This window comes from Lampris incognitus, chromosome 16, assembly GCF_029633865.1.
Source record: "Lampris incognitus isolate fLamInc1 chromosome 16, fLamInc1.hap2, whole genome shotgun sequence".
In the NCBI taxonomy this organism is placed as follows: Eukaryota; Metazoa; Chordata; class Actinopteri; order Lampriformes; family Lampridae; genus Lampris; species Lampris incognitus.
Genome location: NC_079226.1, coordinates 43,277,896 through 43,298,255, shown reverse-complemented (window position 1 = coordinate 43,298,255; position 20,360 = coordinate 43,277,896). Strand labels below are relative to the sequence as shown.

Below are 20,360 nucleotides of genomic sequence, written 5' to 3'. Positions count from 1 at the left end.
GTTTTTGGGAGCATTTCAGTGTGCAAACCCTACTCCTTTGTTCTAGTTTTTATTTTTGTCTTGCAGCTTAATAATGTCCTTATGCGTGCTCTATAATCCAGGTTAGGAAATACCAGAAAGTTGAATCAGTTCATCTGGACATGTTTATTGGGAGAAATGTTTCATCACTCATCTAAGTGATGTCTCCAGTCTCAACTGACTGCAGGTATCCCCACTCTTATAAACAGCACAGTTGCATAACGACCGCAACCAATGATCAGTTTAATATGCAAATTGACGTGACCATTAACTAGAGTTACAATGGCCATGTGTACTATTCACAGATGATTGTGGAATACCTGCAATCACAGCACTGTAAGACGGCGACAGCTGTACTTTCACATAGATGGCCACTTTGACTCCCTGTTCAAACCAGCGTTCCTCCCTATCAAGGATGTGTACATCCTCATGCTTGAAAGAGTGGCCACTGGCCTGTAGATGATGTAGACTGTGGAGTCCTGGCCTGACATGTTAGCTCATCTGTGTTGTGCCACCCTCTCTGCCAGGATCTGTTTGGTTTCCCCAATGTACAAGTCACGGCAACCCTACCCGGCACTTAACAGCGTACACTATATTACTCTGTTTGCACCGGGGGACCCAATCCTTGCGGTGGACTAATTTCTGGTGCAGTGTGTTTTGGGATTTGAAAGCAACTGAGACCAGTGTTTGGAAAATATGCATCTCAACTACTCCAACACTCCCACCACATACAGAATCACCACTGGTTTATGCTTAGGCAGCTGTTGTCCTTCTCTCTTTGATTGGCCTCTATGTTAAGAGGGAATGACCATCCAACTTCCTGATAGCACCGTAATGTTTTCCGGATGTACGAACACTTGGTTGCCTTGCTGAGCAGCTCAGCCACACAGGCTGCAACTCAAACCCTGACCTGATAAGCAGCATAAAAATGTACATATGGATAAGCTGAAAATAATTTGCCCCAAGCACTATCAAAATGAGATGATTTAATTCAAACTTTTTTACTGTGATCTGTCATAATTTTGATTTAAGTTAAACTGAAAATGAAATGAAATGGTAACAAGTTGAGTTTGATAGACTTGTCAGTATCTATACTGCAAGGCATCCATTGTCACCTACTGATTTTTGCAACTAAACAGAAATCCTCTATATATTAAGGTGTGCTCCGATACCATCATTTTTTGTCTTCCTGGTTTGTGCATCAAAGTACTTACAGACTCAGTAACGGTGGACTTGCTGATCTGATAAGCTTCATTGAGGACTTTCCCATGCAGATCATCGAGAATGGCTGCAGGATGACGAATACTGGCGAAGTGGACCATGGACTCAATGTACCTTAAAAACAGACCATTACAGTATTTAGTCCTCAGTTAAGTATTTAACCTAAAGCCGTGCAGACACTGTAGAAGTTAAGTAATCTTGTACATCACATTAACTCACATTACATGTTTAAATGATCCGTTCTGCTCGGCCAAAGCCTGATGTCTATGCTCACATGGTACAGTTCGATCGACACTCCACAACATGGGTGCTCAAACTGAACGTTTATAAGGAAAATTCCCAAGTTTTTTCCGTTGACAATTCCAATAAGGTTTTATTCAAACAATATGGCTGCATCCTCCAAAATGCTGATTTATTTTTAAGTTATGTTTTACATTTTTAGACATGTTTGCAAAGAAGGCGAGGAGAAAGGTGCAGGTTGTAGTCAAGATCAGATTTGACCACATCACATAAACCCTATTTAAGCAAATATATGCTACTGTTGCCAGTAGGGGTGGGCGGCTCAATACCAAAGTATCGATACTCCGATCCGCAGGGTAAGGCTTGAGAATCAATCTTTATATTAAAAAAATAAATACCAGGTCTCCCCGCCTGCCACCCAGTGGCTGCTGGGATAGGCTCCAGCGTCCCGCGACCCTGAGAGCAGGATAAGCGGTTTGGATAATGGATGGAAATATATATTTATTTGTATTGTTGTTTAGGATAGGGACCACTTTTCCTTCCGCCTTCTCACTGTGCTCCCCACAGGCAGTGCCACAGCACCGCACTATTGTTGTTTTTAAAAATTAAAACAAAATAGAGAAGTATGACCTTTGGTAGGTTGTTTAATATTAAAGCCAAGGCTTTCAGATAAAACTTTTTGGTGTCTGCATTTATCAATTTTCACTCTAGAAAATCATTACATTACATTACAATACATTACAGACATTTAGCCGACGCTTTTATCCAAAGCGACTTACAATAAGTGCATTTAACGTAGGAAATCAGGAGAACTACTAGTCATCAGAGGTCATAAGTGCATCTAAACAAGCATCTAAGAGCAAAATCAGTGCTAAAGTAAAAGTGCAAGAATGAGGGCTTTTTTTGTTTTTTTAAATGAGTGAATACAATAAGTGCTAAGAACAAGTAACAGGGTAGTAGTTCTTAAAGAGGTGAGTTTTCAACCTGCGCCAAAAGATGGGCAGCGACTCCGCTGCCCTGACATCAGTGGGGAGTTCATTCCACCACTGTGGGGCCAGGACAGAACAGAGCCGGGACCGGGTCGATCGGCAGCAAGGGCCTCTGAGTGACGGGGCAACCAGGCGTCCCGAGGCAGCAGAGTGAAGTGGTTGGGCGGGGGGGTAGGGCTTGACCATGGCCTGGAGATAGGAAGGAGCTGTTCCTTTCACTGCCCTGTAGGCTAGCACCAGAGTCCTAAACTGGATGCGAGCAGCTACTGGGAGCCAGTGTAGGGACATGAGAAGAGGAGCTGTGTGGGAGAACTTAGGGCGGTTGAACACCAGACGAGCTGCAGCTTTCTGAACAAGCTCCAGAGGTCTGATGGCCAACGCCGGGGCGCCAGCAAGGAGGGAGTTGCCGTAGTTCAGCCGGGAGATGACCAGAGCCTGGATGAGCATCTGTGCCATCTCGTCGGTGAGGAATGGGCGAATCCTCCTGATGTTATAGAGGAGAAATCTGCAAGAGCGAGCAACCGATGCAACGTTTTCAGCAAACGACAGTTGGTCGTCCAGGATCACACCCAGATTCCTCACAGTCCAACTTGGCGTCACCAAATCACAAATATTTCCTATTTTTCTGTACACAAGAGGACTTTTTAAAGTATCGCTATTGGTATCAGTATTGGGATACTAACATTAGTATTACTTGGCATCTGATCGAGAAGAAAATCGCCCATCCCTAGTTGCCAGAGCTTGATCCATTTGGTGTCCATACATTCAGGCCACTGTACACCCTCCCTCATCTGTGCCATGTTGTTATTGTTGGCTTGCACAGGTGCACTTGGGTATCTTCGCAATGAATTGTGGGAAATTGGATCGCAATACCGCTAAAACTGCAAGACAGTTGGCCAACATGTCTGACGTGACAGATATAGCCAGATCGTTAACTGTTTAGGCAATTAATTACGCGTCGTGACCCCTCTCAAACTGTGCCTCAAACAACAGCCGACAAGGCGGAATTTTGGCCTGACTCTAAAATGAGTTGTTGACAGCCAAACCGGGGTTAAAACTGGGTTCAACTCGTACAGTGTCTGCCCAGCTTAAGGCTAAGAAATAGTCCTGGACTTAGTGTGCAGTATGAGGAATTTTCAGCTAACTACAGAATCCAAGTCAGGCGAGGGGAAGACAAGTATTACCTGTCTAGGGCCTCAGCTACCAGGGGTGTGAGCACCACATTAATGGCCCCCTTCACCTCCACGATGGCTGTTGTCCTAGTCTGGGCCAAAGATAGCTCCAAGGTCCAGTCCTCTGTTGTTGTGTCTTCATCTGTGTTGTCCATGGCCTTCTTATCTAGCGGGGTGTATGGTGTGCTGGGGAGGAGTAAAATAAATCAATGTATTATTAACACATGATAATCATAGCTGCAACAAGCAGCATTTTGGAAAAAGATATAAAACAACTTATGAGAAACGGTTGTCTCTGGGAGGTGGCAGGTTGGGAGGAATTAAAAGAATGTGGCCAAAATACCTGTTTGTGTCCTCCATCAGCTGAACTCCTCTGTCAAGTAGAGAGCTGGCTGAAAGGCCTTGCTTTACCACCTACCAAAGTATGAAGAAACACACATGCTCAAACACAACTGACCATGTATACACTGAATCTGCCAGGGATGCAGAGACGATGTTCATTAACTACCACCAGCAAGTGTCATCACCACAGATTAACCATCAGTAGACAATGCATGCTACATGTGTGCCAATCACTACCAGTCTGACTCAAACCTGTATCCTTGAGAGGACAAGCAGCGTTCATGACTGCTGCATGATGCTGATGAGAAGAACCAACCGTAGCTTCACACAGCCCAGTCATGCTGGATGTTAGCTGAACTCTAGAATCTAAATGGTTCATACAGTACAGTATCAACAGAAGTTAATGACCGGTAGGTGGCACTGTTATGCAGCTGACACTTTGCTGTTCCCAGTCTGGAAAATATACACAATAAAATAAATGTATATTGTCATGAATAGATCTATAAAGTATAAATAACTAACAAATCCCAGACACTTTAATATGCAGTGGAGGACTCATGAATCCTGCCGTTGACAATCTTATCTGTTGCATGACATTACCTGTCTCAACAAACAGACACACTACACTGTGAGACGTGTAGGCAAAAACCCAGGCTAAAGAGTATGCTTAACTACCCCTAGCAATGCAGCTACTACGGGTGCTTGGGTGGAACAGCAGACTAATATGCAAATATCCAAACACTGAGATTCAAAGTTTTAATCCCCAGTGTTGCCTCCATCTTGGCTACACATTGGAGAAAGAACAATCGGCTCTGTGCATAACTGTAGTCCACTGACTTCCGGTTTCTAATGCAGTGGTCATACCAGTTTCCTGTTTTTGGCGTGTGCTACTGACAATGGTATATTTTTCGTGATGCCTGCAACATTTACCATGGATAAATGTCAACGACATGCACACAACCGTCAACAAACTTTCACCTGCACCTACCAGCAAACGGGTGAAAAGTTTCAAGTTGTACATATCAAGTTACGTCCACCATTATGAGGATGGTCCGGATGGACGGACAGAGGGATGGACAGATGGACAGACATAAAAAAAATGTCAGTCTCCTCTCCCCTTTTCCGGAAGAGAAATCGCAGGTTCATGTACTCGATCCTGCGGCCAAACTCGCACAAGTAACGCGAATAAAAACAAATGATCCCACGATCAAAGTCGCGCATGTAAAGCAAGGCGAAAGTTCGCTTCATGTTTGGTGTGAACACACCATTACAATGTGTGTTCTCTGGATCAAACCCATCCTATTGTATAGGAGCAGTGGGCAGCTGCAGCGCCTGGGGACCAACTCCACTTCTTCTTTCCATTGCCTTGCTCAGGGGCACAGACAGGAGTATTAACCCTAACATGCATGTCTTTTTGATGGTGGGAGGAAACCAGAGCACTGGGAGGAAACCCACGCAGACACGGGGAGAACATGCAAACAACTTTACTTAGGCACATGCCTGAAAACATGCTGCTGCTTTGTAGGTTTATAGCCACAGCTCTCATCACTACATTCACTAGTACAATGATGATCATTCTTTGTCCTCAGCAAAAAAGAATGAACTGGTCCCTAAACTGACTTTGTGTGCAATGTACTTGATCCTTTGGTAGTTGTTATGTCAGCCATCGTAAACTGCAGTCATAGGGTCTCTGCCTTTTTTATTTACTTGACATTTTGCTTGTGCTACTTGACGATTTGGCTCTTAGTTCTTACATTATATATATATATATATATATATATATATATATATATATTATTTTAAATTATTTATTTTTCACAGCAGTATATATTACAACATATATATCAAAACAATAACAGTTTCATTTTCTTCTGCCATTTAGGTTTTTTTTTTAAACTTGCAACAGAAAGTAAAAAAATATATATATATATAATAAAAGAAAAAGGCAAACTTTAAGAACCTTATACAATTTGGGAGAGGTAACGTGTGTACATAAGACTATACTGGAGAGAGGTGATATGAGGATTCCCAGTTTGTGGTAGGGAGAGTGTGAAGGTTCCCAATGCATGGTAGGGAAAAGGAGTGTGAGGGTAGAGAGAGAGGGTGTATTAAAATCTAACTAATTCAATATCTCCACAAAATCTGGCTTTAAGGGCCTCACATATTTGACCCACTTGGTCCAGAATTTAACAAACTTCTTTTTCTGAAGACGGAGGGAAAAAGTAATATTTTCCATAACATAAATGTTATTTACAATATCTATCCACTCCTGTATTGTGGGGGGTTCAGCAAGTAACCAATGTCTTGTGAGTGCTTTTTTACCAGCACATGTCAAAATACCAAATAAATATTCATCCGGCCGTCCTGCCTGGAAATCGGCATTTCCTAAGAATATTGTGGAAAATTGCAAGGGCAGATCATTATTAAGTATGCTTTTCAATGCTTTGTGAAGCTCTGCCCAGAAAGGTCTTATCATTGGGCACTCCCAGAATATGTGCCAGTGGTTGGCTTCCTGAGGTCCACACCGTCTCCAAGATTTGGTGCCCCCCCCCATCATCAATATGTGCTTTCTGTTTTGGTGTAATAAAAAAATCGACTAAAACACTTCCACCCAAACTCCCGCCATATGTGGGAGTTGGTGCATTTCCAATGGAATTTACATACATCAAGCCAATCCTCATTTGATGTTGTAAAGTTACCTTCTTTTTCCCATTTTCTTTGATGTATTCTGTAGAGTGGGATTTCTTTGTCCTAAGGCCTTTATAAAATCTCGAGACAACACCCCTATTTGAGTCTTTCTGATAGGCACCAACAAATATCCTCAGTATAGGATCATTAAAGTCTGTTTTATCTTTAATGTTATGTTGAAAATGATTACGTATCTGGAGATACCTATAAAAATCAAGATTTTTCAAGATCATATTCTTTCCTCAACTTTTCAAAGTCTTTTAAGTGTCCATTTTCTGTTAGGGAATAGAATGTTGTTATTCCTTTTGAAATCCAGGACTTAAATCTATAATCCATTTTATTAGGCTTGAACTCAGGATCATAAGCACACCATTGAATTATTTGTAATGTATGGCCCAGTTTATATTCTTCTCTTATCATATTCCAGATTTTTAGTTGGGCGTTAACCCATGGATTTTCCACCTTATCTATAAACCTTCCTAAATTTTTGTGAGCCAATACTGCATGAATTGGAGGATCATTCATAATGAAGAGTTCAATATCTTACATTATATTTTTACTTTCAAGAGGCAAATGCCAAACCTTTATTATATTTCTGGAAAGTGCAGAATTTTCTGCCATTTGGGGTAGGAGTTAGTTGTTGGTTTTGGGATCAGAGTTTTCAGATTCTCGAATAGCTACACCTTAAACTTGTATGTAGTTTGACCCTTAAACCGTATGTGGCAAACAGAGGTATGTGCTGTCTTCATACCTTAAAGCTGGGAACAGAGAGCTGGTCAAAGGAGGCAGAACTTTCCTCGCTGGTGGGTGTGTCCAGGTCCAAGGGGCGGTGCAGGGAGGATTTAGAGGTTCTCTTATTAGTGGGCTGCTTCACAGACCAATTAGTCACCTAGCAGAAGCAAACACATCTTAGTTGAACAAAGAATAGAAAACACAAAAACATAAGATGAAGCCACGGATGGTAGCCTCGGTTCTGCGCGCTCTTACTTTTTCTGTTTTTGTTCATTTGTTTAGTTTCAGGCACCCACTCATGGATCACATCCTGCAGGGAAGAAGTTTTAAGCCTCCAACTGTCCACTGGACAAACCGAACAGACTTTTATCCCCACTTTAACTGAACGTTTTAATGACAGTCTTGCCGAGCTTTTGGCTGGGGGAGTAGCAGCTCTGTATGGGCTCCGGCGGAGACGCCCACGGGGAACGCGAGCCGGCACGCTCGTTGCACTTCGACAGCGGGGATTTAGAACAACGCTCCTGTCAATCCACCTGGCGAATAGAATGTCCGCTCTCCAGGCAACAAGATGGATGACCTGCTAGCAACCTGCTAACAGCCTACTTAACATCCTGCTAACATCCTGCTATCAACCTGCTTAACATCCTGCTAACATCCTGCTAACATCCTGCTAACAACCTGTTTAACATCCTGCTAACAACCTGCTAACATCCTGCTAACAACCTGCCAACATCCTACTAACAACCTGCTTAACATCCTGCTAACAACCTGCTAACAACCTGCTAACAACCTACTTAACATCCTGCTAACATCCTGCTAACAACCTGCTTAACATCCTGCTAACATCCTGCTAACAACCTGTTTAACATCCTGCTTAAGATCCTGCTAACAACCTGCTAACATCCTGCTAACAACCTGCCACCATCCTACTAACAATCTGCTAACAACCTGCTTAACATCCTGCTAACAACCTGCTAACAACCTGTTTAACATCCTGCTAACAACCTGCTTAACAACCTGCTAACCTGCTAACAACCTGCCGACAACCTGCCAACATCCTGCTAACAACCTGCTTAACATCCTGCTAACAACCTGCTAACAACCTGCTGACAACCTACCAACATCCTGCTAACAACCTGCTACCACCTGCTAACAACCTGCTGACAACCTGCTAACAACCTGCTAACAACCTATACATAACTTTTGTTAAACTGGCCGCTTCGTTTGAATGAGGGTTAGCACTTTATAAAGCAACACGAAGCAAATTGCAAACTGACAAATACTACCAACTGCTTTCCAATTTAAGATGACTCATCTGTTTAGCTGCATTTGTAACTATATCAAAGTTTGACTAATTGTTTATATGGTGATTTTAGAATGTGTTAGGTCACTGGAGACTGGAGAATGGATAAGAACCAAGTTGCCAGATGTTACCTGGTAGTGGGCTAAGTAGTTCTGGTAGCATGCCATGACATGTGGCTGTCGGGTCACCAGGCCTGGCTCACCCATCTTCTCTACATCCACAGAGCCTTCCTCTTCCATGGCCAGTGCTGAGACAAAGGATGCCTGGGATGTGTGACTGGGAAGGGGCTGGGGCGTCAATAGGGGAAGAATAGGAGGCATGGGCAGAGGCCTTGGGTCCGTGATCAGTTCACCATTTAGCACATATGTAAGTGGCCCCTCCACACTGTGGTAGATGGAGCTTCGGCTGAGGGAAAAGAGATCATTAATAAATTTGGCACTTTTGGATTTGGATACGAATACATTTGTATAAACTCTTCACACTAGCAAGTAACTGGAAGACACCTGGAAGTTTGCCACCTGGTTGCTTAGAATGCATCGTAGTCTTAGTTCAACCCTTATCCTTGTTCCTGTGGTTAACAAACTCATACTTTTCTTATGGCCCTGACTTTGATGTTTGCTGGAACCTCCCTGAGCTCTATAAGCATGGTGCTCATGACCTTTTTTTTTCTGTACTATGTCTTCCTCTCAGCAAACCTGTAGTTCTCCATGTGGTACGGCTGTTGCTGCGGCTGCTGCATCTGTTGCCTCCTCTTCTTCTTACGGCCTGGATACGTCCCTGGACCCTCATCTGCACTACTGATTGGCTCAAAGTCTTCAGCAGCGGAGAAGTAAGCCTCGCTGTCAGCCACAGACATACTGGAGTCTGCCGAGCGGTACTGATGGAAGATGTTAGAATCAGCTGACGGTGTGAAGGGAAAGGAGCCATAACTCCTGCGTTGCCGTGGTGAGTCTAGAACATTCTCATCACTGCGGGACACCTCACTGCTGAACTGAACACCTCCAGGGAGAGTAGGTGGGGGTTTATCTGCAAGGACAGCGGCTGAGAGGCTCTTAGTGCTGCCAAGCCGACTTGAGTGGACAGAGGACTGGCGTTTGAGAGGGGAGCAGAGAGGTGAGCGCACTGACGAGCGCTCCTGAGTGCTGTTGGGGGAGACCGATGATCCCTCTGGGACTTCTTCTAGAGTGCTAGGAAATGGCAGGAGTAGAGTTAAAGTTAAAAAAGCATTACGCACAACGTAATCAATTTCAAGAAAACTGTCTTATCTGTGCATGTCCCGACTGACTGATTGATCTATGAGCTACCTCATTTAATAATGACTAACCCATCTATTATCTCTTCTCATAAACATATTCTCTTATGCCTTATAGTGGTTTGGTATAGTATTGTTTATTTTTTATTTTCAAATACAAATTATTTTATAAGTATTCTTAGTTGTATATTGTGTACAAAGGGAACCCGTGTCAAAGAAACGTGTACTCTCGTCGATGTGAGGTGCAGATCACTCACTCAGCAGTGGTCTTGCCATTCATGGGGAAGACGACTTCCTCTGTGCTTGGAGAAGGCGTGTCCCTCTCTCCTGCCAATAGGGGCAATGCAGCGCTGGAGGAACTGTTTTCCTCTGAGGAGGAGGCTGAGCTGTGAGAGCGCTGGGGGACCTGAAGACTCAGGTGTTGTTGGCCACGTCTCTCGGGCAGCTCAGGAGGAGGGCCAGGTGAATGGGTTTCCCTCTTCAGCCCAACACCCCTTGCTGGAAGAAAGTAGATAGTTTTAGTAGACTCCATATCATCAAAGTCCTTTGGTGAAGTCTATTAAAGCTTCAGAAATCTTATCGACAAGTTCACAAAGTTTCCAAACTAGCTGGCTTACAGCGCAGGGGAAGATACAACCAATATCTGAAATTGGGAAAGCCACTCTGATTCTTCTGAACCTTTGCCAATTTGTGATGGATCTGCAGCTGGTGGAGTTAGTACACTGATTTTTGAAGAAAAAAAAAAGTAATTTGTGTATCAGCTAGGAATTTTAAATAAATTATCATGATAGCCGGGGGGATATTTAACATCAGTACAGATGTCCTGAATACCTTTTATCAAGCTTCTGATATTTGGCACATTTTCCAAACAAATAGCTGTACATTTGTTCGAAATCAAATAGCCAATAAAAACAAAGGCCTGAGATTATGAATGCAGTCACGATAGTGTTGCCTACTTTTAAAGTTGAAGGAAAATAAAAGTGACAACAACATAGCATATATGTTGCTTTTACTAAATAAATGAATACGGTGGATTGCTCCCTCCGGGTTGGGGATGAGTTGTTGCCTCAAGTGAAGGAGTTCAAGTATCTCGGGGTCTTGTTCACGAGTGAGGGTAGGATGGAGCGGGAGACTAACAGGTGGATTGGTGCAGCATCAGCAGTAATGTGGACATTGTACCGGACCGTTGTGGTGAAGAGGGAGCTGAGCCGGAAGGAAAAGCTCTTAATTTACCAGTCAATCTTCATTCCAACCCTCACCTATGATCATGAGCTTTGGGTAGTGACCGAACGGGTGAGATCGGAGATACAAGCGGCTGAAATGAGTTTCCTCCGTAGGGTGTCAGGGCTCAGCCTTAGAGATAGGGTGAGGAGCTGGGAGGAGACCCCGGGATAGACCCAGAACTCGCCGGAGGAACTACATGTCCAATCTGGCCTGGGAACGCCTTGGGATGCCTAAGGAGGAGCTGGAGGGCATTGCTGGGGAGAGGGACGTCTGGGGTGCCCTACTTAGCTTGCTGCCACCGTGACCCGACCCCGGAGAAGTGGCTGAAGATGAATGACTGAATAAATAAATGAACACAGAAATAATTTGTTAACAGTAAAGCTGTGGGCAGCACAGTGACCCAGTGGTTAGCACTGTTGCTTTACAGCAAGAAGGTCCTCGGTTCGAACCCCAGGTCTTTTCTGTGTGGAGTTTGCATGTTCTTCCTGTGTCTGCGTGGGTGTCGACCAGTTGCTCTGGTTTCCTCCCACCATCAAAGCCATGTGGTTAGGGTTAATACTCCTTCCTGTACCCCTGACCAAAGCAAGAGGAAGAAAGAACTGGAGTTGGTCCCCGGGCGCTGCACTGCGGCTGCCCATTGCTCCTAGCATAGGATTGGTTAAACGGAGAGAACGAATTTTGTTCTATGTATGTGCAATGATGAATGAAGTGGTTTCTTCTTCTTCATCATCATCATCATCACCATGAGGGCTGGGCAGTGGGGGATTTCAGCAGCCATAAAACCCTTGCCAAATTCTTACCCCCTTCTCATTTTTTCCTTTTTAGAAACAGAATCAAACACTTTTTAAGAATGCACAACAGAGATCAGGATGGGTTATCAGATTAAAATTTCACCTAAACAGATGTCGCAATTATGTGCACACTAGAAATTGAAACCAGATTCTCCTCTGAAGACGGCCCATGTTTCATCATCATGCTAGCAAGCCTATTACAGACATCAAAATGAGTCCTTCTAAAAACAGATTTTATTTCAATGAACGAGAGAACAATAGAGTACTAAAATGAAGAAAATCAGATTACGCAAAGGGGAATGGACTCCTGGCAGGGAGTGGCACACGTCATCCACTTTCCAAACTCATTTGTCTACAAAGAGGACAACAATAATTGGCCTCACTGTAACACAGTTGGTCAAGATGCTCCTGACGTGGCTTTGCAAAAAAAAAAAACTGAAATTATATTCGAATACCAACCTTCCGAACATGCATGCGAATATATAGGACCAGCCCTAATATACACCGATCTCAATGTAAAATGTGAATTATTGTGAATAATCAGAGAATCTAACTTAAATCAGATCTGACCCAAACATGAGACTATATAATGCCTAATGTCCATAGTGTTCACTGAGACGTTCCATACCATCCACTAGCTTGGGCGTTTCCTTGGTGATGATCCACTCCCCGGGCTGCAGAAGAGATTGCCCATAGCACATGTCTGAATCAGCACTTGAGCAAGAGAAGGCTGATGAGGATGAAGGTGTCATTTCCTCGAGCTTGAAGAAGTCCAGACCCACATTGGTACCCCCAAAGAACCTGCAGCCCCCAAGGCATCCACAGCGGTTCCTGCTGCGCTTGTTCCGGGCACCAGGCTCCTCAGGCCATAGGAACCAGAGTCTGAGAGGAGGGGGGCGGGGGGGGGGGTAGAGCGAGAGGTTGGGATAAACCAACAGAAGATTTAACAAGAGGGTAGGAGAGGTGTGGGATGGGGCAGGGTTAAAATAAGAGAGAGGCCAAAGTCAAGAAAAGCAGGAATACAGGAGGTTGAAAATTTGTTATTGGTTTTAGAATTCGAAGATGAACTTGTAATGGAAGTCTTAGGCACGATGCCGTCACATTCTCAATGTAGTTTTCTTCACTGCATATCATACTGTATTACAATGAGAGAAAGAACATTTAGAAAATTAAACTGTATGATAAAACTTCCTCAGTAGCACTGCTGGTCTTCCTCAATTAAACTAAGGGTTACTGCTACATGTGAGCAAATTCACACATGACTTGCACCAAACAGTAGCCCAATAATAGGCTTCTTTAGGGGAGGCTGGAAGTCAAATGTAGCAACTTTTTTCCCTTGACGGTTATGACAAGTGCATGAAAAAGAAAAACAACAGTTGACAGTCTACCTCTTGGTGTGGGCATCATGGAGCTCCAAAAACTGCCTCTGGACTTCACATTTGGCTGGGTGGTCTGCTGCCAGGGCTATATCTGCCGTGATGAGATTTAAGTTGATGGAACCTGCCTCCAGCCAGAAAGAGCATCGCAGCAGGGTGGGCTGGCAAAGACCTATTGCTGGACCCTGAACTTGACCCTGGCCTCCTGGCTGCAGCCTTGCCCCCTCCCTCTGCTGCTGCTGTTGCTCAATGTACTGACGAATGTTGACATCCTGTACCACAGCGCTGATGCCCTCTCCTACAGCATGGTTGTGCAAGTTGCAGTTAGCCACACGAATGGCACCCGTCTAAGGAGAGAGGAGACAGGAGGGGCCGTAAGAAAAGTCAATATGGTTTAAAAATTTGGGCAACATAAATTAGCACACCAACTTCTAAAATAGATGTACATAAAGGAGCCATTTCAACTTCCACTGCATACTCGGGCAGAATCTTTAAGAGCTTGTGTTTCATTTCCTTATGGCTTTATATATCAACCACCAGGGCACGTCAAGAGTCCAAAAAACCTTTATCTCCTAATCCACTTGATGAAGTTCTAGAAATATGCTGCATGTTCTTGGTCCATGTCCTACTCAAAGGCTGTCAAAGCCTCACAAATCTGCCTTGGGACTAACCAAGTCCACCATGATGACTTTTGACTATGTTGAATATTGGGAAATACATATTTCCCCAAAGCTTTTTCCATGTGTGACCTCTGTAGATTATGAATTTGTTATCTTCACTCATCATGGTGTACTATAACATGGATCCAGTGCATCTATGCTTCAGGGAAGCAGTAGCTCAGAGGAAGACAGGTACACCACCATTGGTGTGTACGAGTGTGTAAATGGACTGCATTTTATACAGCACTCTTCCAGCTGCAACAGCCACTTAGTGTGCTTTATCAATGAATGCAACACACACACACACACACACACACACACACACACACACACACACACACACACACACTCAGGGTGCTTTCACACTAGGGACCTGGGCCCAGAACTGACTACACTTGACACCAGAGCTGGTTTGGTGAGTGTGAACACTGTGTACCGTATCGCGGTGGTTTCCTGTACGGTTCATGTGTACTCGGGTACACAGCAGGGGACTGCTATACTACAATGGCATTTCTTAATGCCACCTGTCTCCTCCAAAACCTGCGTATCCACGCAGCACGCATCCACCTCATGTGTCGATATGCACGTGTACTTGGGTATGGAACAACATTGCTAACGTGAAAGCTGAGCAGCTGGGGAATTGGGGGGGGGGGGGGCAATCGTACTCAAGTATGGTACTAAGCGATCGTACCTAATATGAAAATGCCCTCATACACTGATGGCGGTGTCAACCATGCAAGTTAAGGACCAGCTCATCGGGGGAACTTAGGGGTTAGTTGCCTTGCTCAGGGGCACCACCATTTCCTTAAGGATGAGCTGAAGATCGAACCGGCAACCCTCCAGTTACCAGATGACCTGCTCTACCCCAAGCCGCTGCCGCCCAAATAAGGAGACACACTCTGCCCCCCCCCCCCCCCAAGTATGTGCATGTGGGTGAATGTGAGGCATTCATTGTAAAGGCGTCGACCTCGCCTGGCGTCAACTCTGCAGTGTTTTTGTCTGCGTCTGCGACGTCATGCGGGGGTGGGGGGGTGTCAAAGGTGTCTGGCTGGGAGAGCTGGCGCTGGATCGGCTGAAGGAGCCTGGTCTGCTTCGTCCGACGGGCGGAGGGACCACGGACCCTGCTTGGAGCTGCACCCGGGGAGGAAACACTGAGGGCGGTCTGGCAGGACAGGGAAGCGGGGCAGGCTAAGCTAACTGCTAGCCCATGCAGACCAGCGGTTCCAACAGTCCTCCTGGCTGGCATTCGTTCTCTGGACTGCGATATTTTTAGGTGCGTTGCACTGAGTGGACTGTGTTGCTAACGGTTTGTTGTTTTCGTTGCTTTGTTCTCTCTGTTTTTGTACGTTTGTGGTGGTGTTTTTGGGAAATCGGGATGTGTTTTTTGTGTTGCACTGCTGTGAGCTGGGGGAAATGAACTTTTATTTCTTTGTGTATGCAAGTGCATGTAAGAAATGACAATGAATTGACCCTGATTCCTAAAGCTCTTTGAGTGGCTGTTGCCGCTAGAACGGTGCTAAATAAAATGGAGTCCATTTGCCGTGTATACACGCTCGGCCTTTACATGACTGGCTTACATGTTATATATGTCATACATGTCATACATGTCATATGTGTCATGTATGTCATATATATATATATGTGTGTGTGTGTGTGTGTCATACGTGTCATACATGTCATGTCATGCATGTCATATGTGCCATGTATGTCATGTAGCGACTAGCAATCATGGAAGCCAGAGGCTAAACTGTGTGACGATGACTTAGCTTTGGGGACAACAGCCAGTCAAGGCTTCCAGTGTAGCGGCTAGCTGCTCGTTTACGTTCCCTATCAAGACTTCCTCTCCCGTGTGCCCACCGTGGCTTACGGTGGAGTCGAGAGACGACATCAAGTAGTCAACACGAGTCCAACGGTTCTCCACAAAATACACAAACATCGATACTTTTTGTGCGTGTTTTAGGTCCAGACGACATTTTCGCCAGTGTGTTCCGTCTCTTCTGCTCCCCACGTGGACTGTTACCAACACGCAACCACCGCATGCGCCCGCTGCTCAGACGTGATTTGTCAGTACTACTCCAACTAAAACAGACACTAGAACGCTTATTTCATAAATATAAATGCATCCATCCATCATCCATTATCCTAACCGCTCATCCTGCTCTCAGGGTCGCGGGGATGCTGGAGCCTATCCCAGCAGTCATTGGGCAGCAGGTGAGGAGACACCCTGGACAGGCCGCCAGGCCATCACACAGAACATCTTTCAACAGAGATTAACTGATTAGTGCTAGAATAACTATCAAAGCTGTGAGCCAATGAGTTTCAGATTGGGTGTGGCTTATCACACTAATAACCCATAACTCCATGACTTTCCAGCACTTTCAAAATACTCAGACATGTTTATCAATAGTACAAAAGCACATGTTGCCCTTAACGAGCTAACGACCCCATGCTGCCACCTGCGACTACATTTTGAGTTACTTTTGCTTTTGATGTGTTGCAAATAACAATGAGGTCAAGCAAAACTCTTCTCCTCTCATTGTTCCTGACTTCCTGTGTTTGCTGCTAAAGCAGATGTTGAGGAGGGTGGAGAGCTTCTGCTGAGTTACCCTGATGTTGGCGGCAAAGCCATGCTCCACAATGAAGAGGTCCACGCCGTCTACAGCCAGTCGGGTCATGGTGTACTTTAACTCTTCTGATGTCCGACAGTGACCCGGCAGGCAGCTCAGCTGAGAGACAACAATCAATTAGTACAAACAGCACACATCGGTTATGGATCAACAATGGCACTCTCCAATAGAGACAATAGAGGCTGACTACTTTCTATTATATGCAGATAATATGATACCTTTCAATTGGGAAACACTTACTGTAGCCATGGTTCTAATACCTTTTACTGCTCTCAAAGTCATATATATATATATATATATATATATATATATATATACATATACATATATATATATACATATATATATACATACATATATATATACATACATACACATATATATACATACACATATATATATATATATTCCCCTTTTTCTCCCGAATTTAATTTGGCCAATTACCCCACTCTCCTGAGCCGTCCCGGTCGTTGCTCCACCCCCTCTGCTGAACCGGGGAGGGCTGCAGACTACCACATGCCTCCTCCCATACATGTGGAGTCGCCAGTCACTTCTTTTCACCTGACAGTGAGGAGTTTCACCAGGGGGACGTAGCGTGTGGGAGGATCACGCTATTCCCCCCAGTTACCCATCCCCCTTGAACAGGCACCCCAACCGACCAGAGGAGGCACTAGTGCAGCGACCAGGACACATACCCACATCCGGCTTCCCACCCGCAGACACGGCCAATTGTGTCTGTAGGGACGCCCGACCAAGCTGGAGGTTAAACACTGGGATTTGAACCAGCGATCCCCGTGTTGGTAGGCAACAGAATAGACCGCCACACTACCCGGATGCCCTCAAAGTCCTATATGATTGACTCACAGTCATTTCACTGTGCCTTTTTTAAATGTGTGCTACAGTAAACATGCACTGGTTCATTTGTTTAAGGACTGACCCTCTCAGCCCACATTAAAAAATATTTATAGTACTGCCAGTTTAAACCACTGTGTATAACCACTGTGTATAACCACTGTGTATAACCAGTTGATAAGAGGCATTAGTAAACCTACGGTGACTGGCAAAGGGCCAGTGTAACTACCAATGGGATCTATCAGCTTGTTGGGAAGTAGCTTCACCACAGCCCAACGTTACACTAGCAACGCCATGTAGGTGATTTGGCGCTCAGCTTATCAAATGTTGTTTTACTGCATTTCATATAAACTTAAAAGAAATGCACACATTTACCATGAACTCAAAATGAGTAATATCTACTGTAAGAAACCGGCTCAGCACCGGAACACAGGACAGAACGGAAGCAGAGGGAGGGAGGGAGGGCTGAAGGATGGTTAGGAAAACGTCAGCCATGCTTTTTAAACAGACACCAGCTGGTATGCAACTGAGGTCTCAGCAACTGTCTCCTGGCTTGTTTTTCAGCAAAAATAAATAAACACGAATGTCACAATACAGCGATGTAAAACGTCTCCTGTGATAGTAACACCTTTTATTTGAAGCTCCTTTCAAGCAACAAGGAAACTCCAGTAAAAAAAAAAAACCGAGTAAAATAAAAACAAGTTAAACCATGTAAGAAAGACCTAGCTAGTGGGAACAAAACTAAAACAGCCCAGCTGAATCTGACCCACACTCTGCAGTGGTTTGCAGAGGTTCCAACTTTTTATCTAATGAAGAGTTCAACTTGTCTGGAACACGTTCAGGGTCAGGTAGATGAACAGTGTGTGTGTGTGTGTATGTGTGTGTGTGTTGAGGACAGCATTTGCACATACACACCTTGGCATCACAGAGACGACGATCTACACCATGCTGGCAGATGACAGATGACTTGGGTTGCTCTAACTGGAACTCTCTGGAAACCAGGTGGAAGAGGAAGGTCTCGCCCCACTCCATCACACTGGCCAACTGATAACCACACAAACAGAAAATAAGGGAAATGGCTTCATTCTCGTCTGGTCTCACCTGTCACTGACCCTCTGGCCGGGCGCTTTCCCCATACAGACTATCATTAGGCACCGTGCTTCTCATCCACACAACATATCTAACAGTAAAAACAACAACAACCTAATATCTGGAGCAAATATCTGCAATTCTGCAATCTGCAAAAAAGCCATTCGATCCAAAGTGAGAGCTGTGTCTGTATTCTCGGCACAAAGTCAAACATGTTTTTGGTGGGTGTCGGACTCCACCAAGGTTGTCCCTTGTCTCCGATTCTGTTTGTGATATTCATGGACAGGATTTCAAGGCGCAGCCAAGGTGAGGAGTACGTCCGTTTTGGGAACCTCAGAATTGCATTTCTACTCTTCGCAGATGATGTGGTTTTGTTGGCTTCATCAGAACGCGACCTCCAGCACACACCGAAGCGGTTTGCAGCTGAGTGTGAAATGGTCGGGATGAGAGTCAGCACCTCCAAGTCTGAGGCCATGGTTCTCGACTGGAAAATGGTGGCTTGCTCCCTCCGGGTTAGGGATGAGTTGTTGCCTCAAGTGAAGGAGTTCAACTATCTCAGGGTCATACTCACGAGTGAGAGTAGGATGGAGCGGGATATTGACAGGTGGACTAGTGCAGCATCAGCAGTAACGCAGACATTGTACTGGACCGTTGTGGTGAAGAGGGAGCTGAGCCAGAAGCCAAAGCTCTCAATTTAACAGTCAATCTTCGTTCCAACCCTCACCTATGGTCATGAGCTTTGGGTAGTGAGATTGTGGATACAAGTGGCTGAAATGAGTTTCCTCCATAGGGTGTCTGGGCTCAGCCTTAGTGATAGAGTGAGGAGCTCGGACATCCGGAGGGAGCTCAGAGTCGTTGCTCCTTCGCGTCAAAAGAAGCCAGTTGAGGTGGTTCGGGCATCTGATTAGGATGCCTCCTGGGTGCCTTCCTTTGGAGGTTTTCCAGGCATGTCCAACTAGGGGGAGACCCTGGGGTAGACCCAGAACTCGCTGGAGGGATTACATATTCAGTCTGGCCTGGGAATGCTTTGGGATCCCTCAAGAGGAACTAGAGGGCGTTGCTGGGGAGAGGGATGTCTGACATGCCCTACTTAACTTGCTGCCACCGCGACCCGACCCCAGAGAGGCGGCTGATGATGAGATGAGATGAGATGAGATGAGATGAGATGAGATGAGATGAGATGAGATGAGATGAGATGTCTGCAATCTGCGTCCTATTTGCTGTATTCCCGTTGGTTTTAATTCTGCTTTGACACCAAACAACATTGGCCTCTTGAATGTGAGATCTCTGGGTAATAAGTCCTTTGTCATTCATGTTTTTATTGTTTCTAATAATCTGGAAGTTTTTATGATTACTGAGACATGGCTGTCCCCAGGGGACACTGTTCCCCTGGTTGAGGCTAGGCCCCCCTGATTTTGCATATTTTCATATCCCCAGGCCCCCTGGAAGAGGGTGTGGCCTAAATATTTTTTTATAAGTTAAGTCTTAAGTGCCATCCTGATACTTTTGGTAATTTTATCTCATTTGAGGTTTCGTGTTTTTTAATCACTGGCCCACCCCCTTTACTCTGCATCTTAATTTATAGGCCCCTAATTCATTGATTTTTATCTTTGAGTTTTCTGACCTTCTATCTATTGTCATGCCAAAATATGACAGGAGTTTTTAATATTCATGTGTGTTGTGCATACCATTCCCTGACTTCCCATTTTTGGATCTTATAATGAGTCTTTTAACCTCATTCAATCTGTTAAAGGGGCCACACATTTCAAAGGCCACATCTTAGAC

At 44.8% G+C, this 20,360-nt stretch overlaps 1 protein-coding gene across 1 annotated transcript in view; it reads right to left on the bottom strand.

Annotated features, from left to right (window-relative positions):
- The window catches only part of kiaa1109 (KIAA1109 ortholog), a 244,713-nt gene that overhangs the window by 158,720 nt on the left and 65,633 nt on the right, over positions 1-20,360 (bottom strand). Inside the window, exons 22-32 of the mRNA XM_056296251.1 lie at positions 18,402-18,530; positions 16,614-16,733; positions 13,361-13,695; positions 12,601-12,854; positions 10,215-10,455; positions 9,401-9,892; positions 8,837-9,110; positions 7,422-7,559; positions 3,984-4,054; positions 3,653-3,826; positions 1,233-1,353 (exon numbers count right to left, since the gene is read on the bottom strand). Coding sequence (XP_056152226.1) covers positions 1,233-1,353; positions 3,653-3,826; positions 3,984-4,054; positions 7,422-7,559; positions 8,837-9,110; positions 9,401-9,892; positions 10,215-10,455; positions 12,601-12,854; positions 13,361-13,695; positions 16,614-16,733; positions 18,402-18,530 — 2,349 coding nt within the window. The remainder of the gene's footprint in view (positions 1-1,232; positions 1,354-3,652; positions 3,827-3,983; positions 4,055-7,421; positions 7,560-8,836; positions 9,111-9,400; positions 9,893-10,214; positions 10,456-12,600; positions 12,855-13,360; positions 13,696-16,613; positions 16,734-18,401; positions 18,531-20,360) is intronic.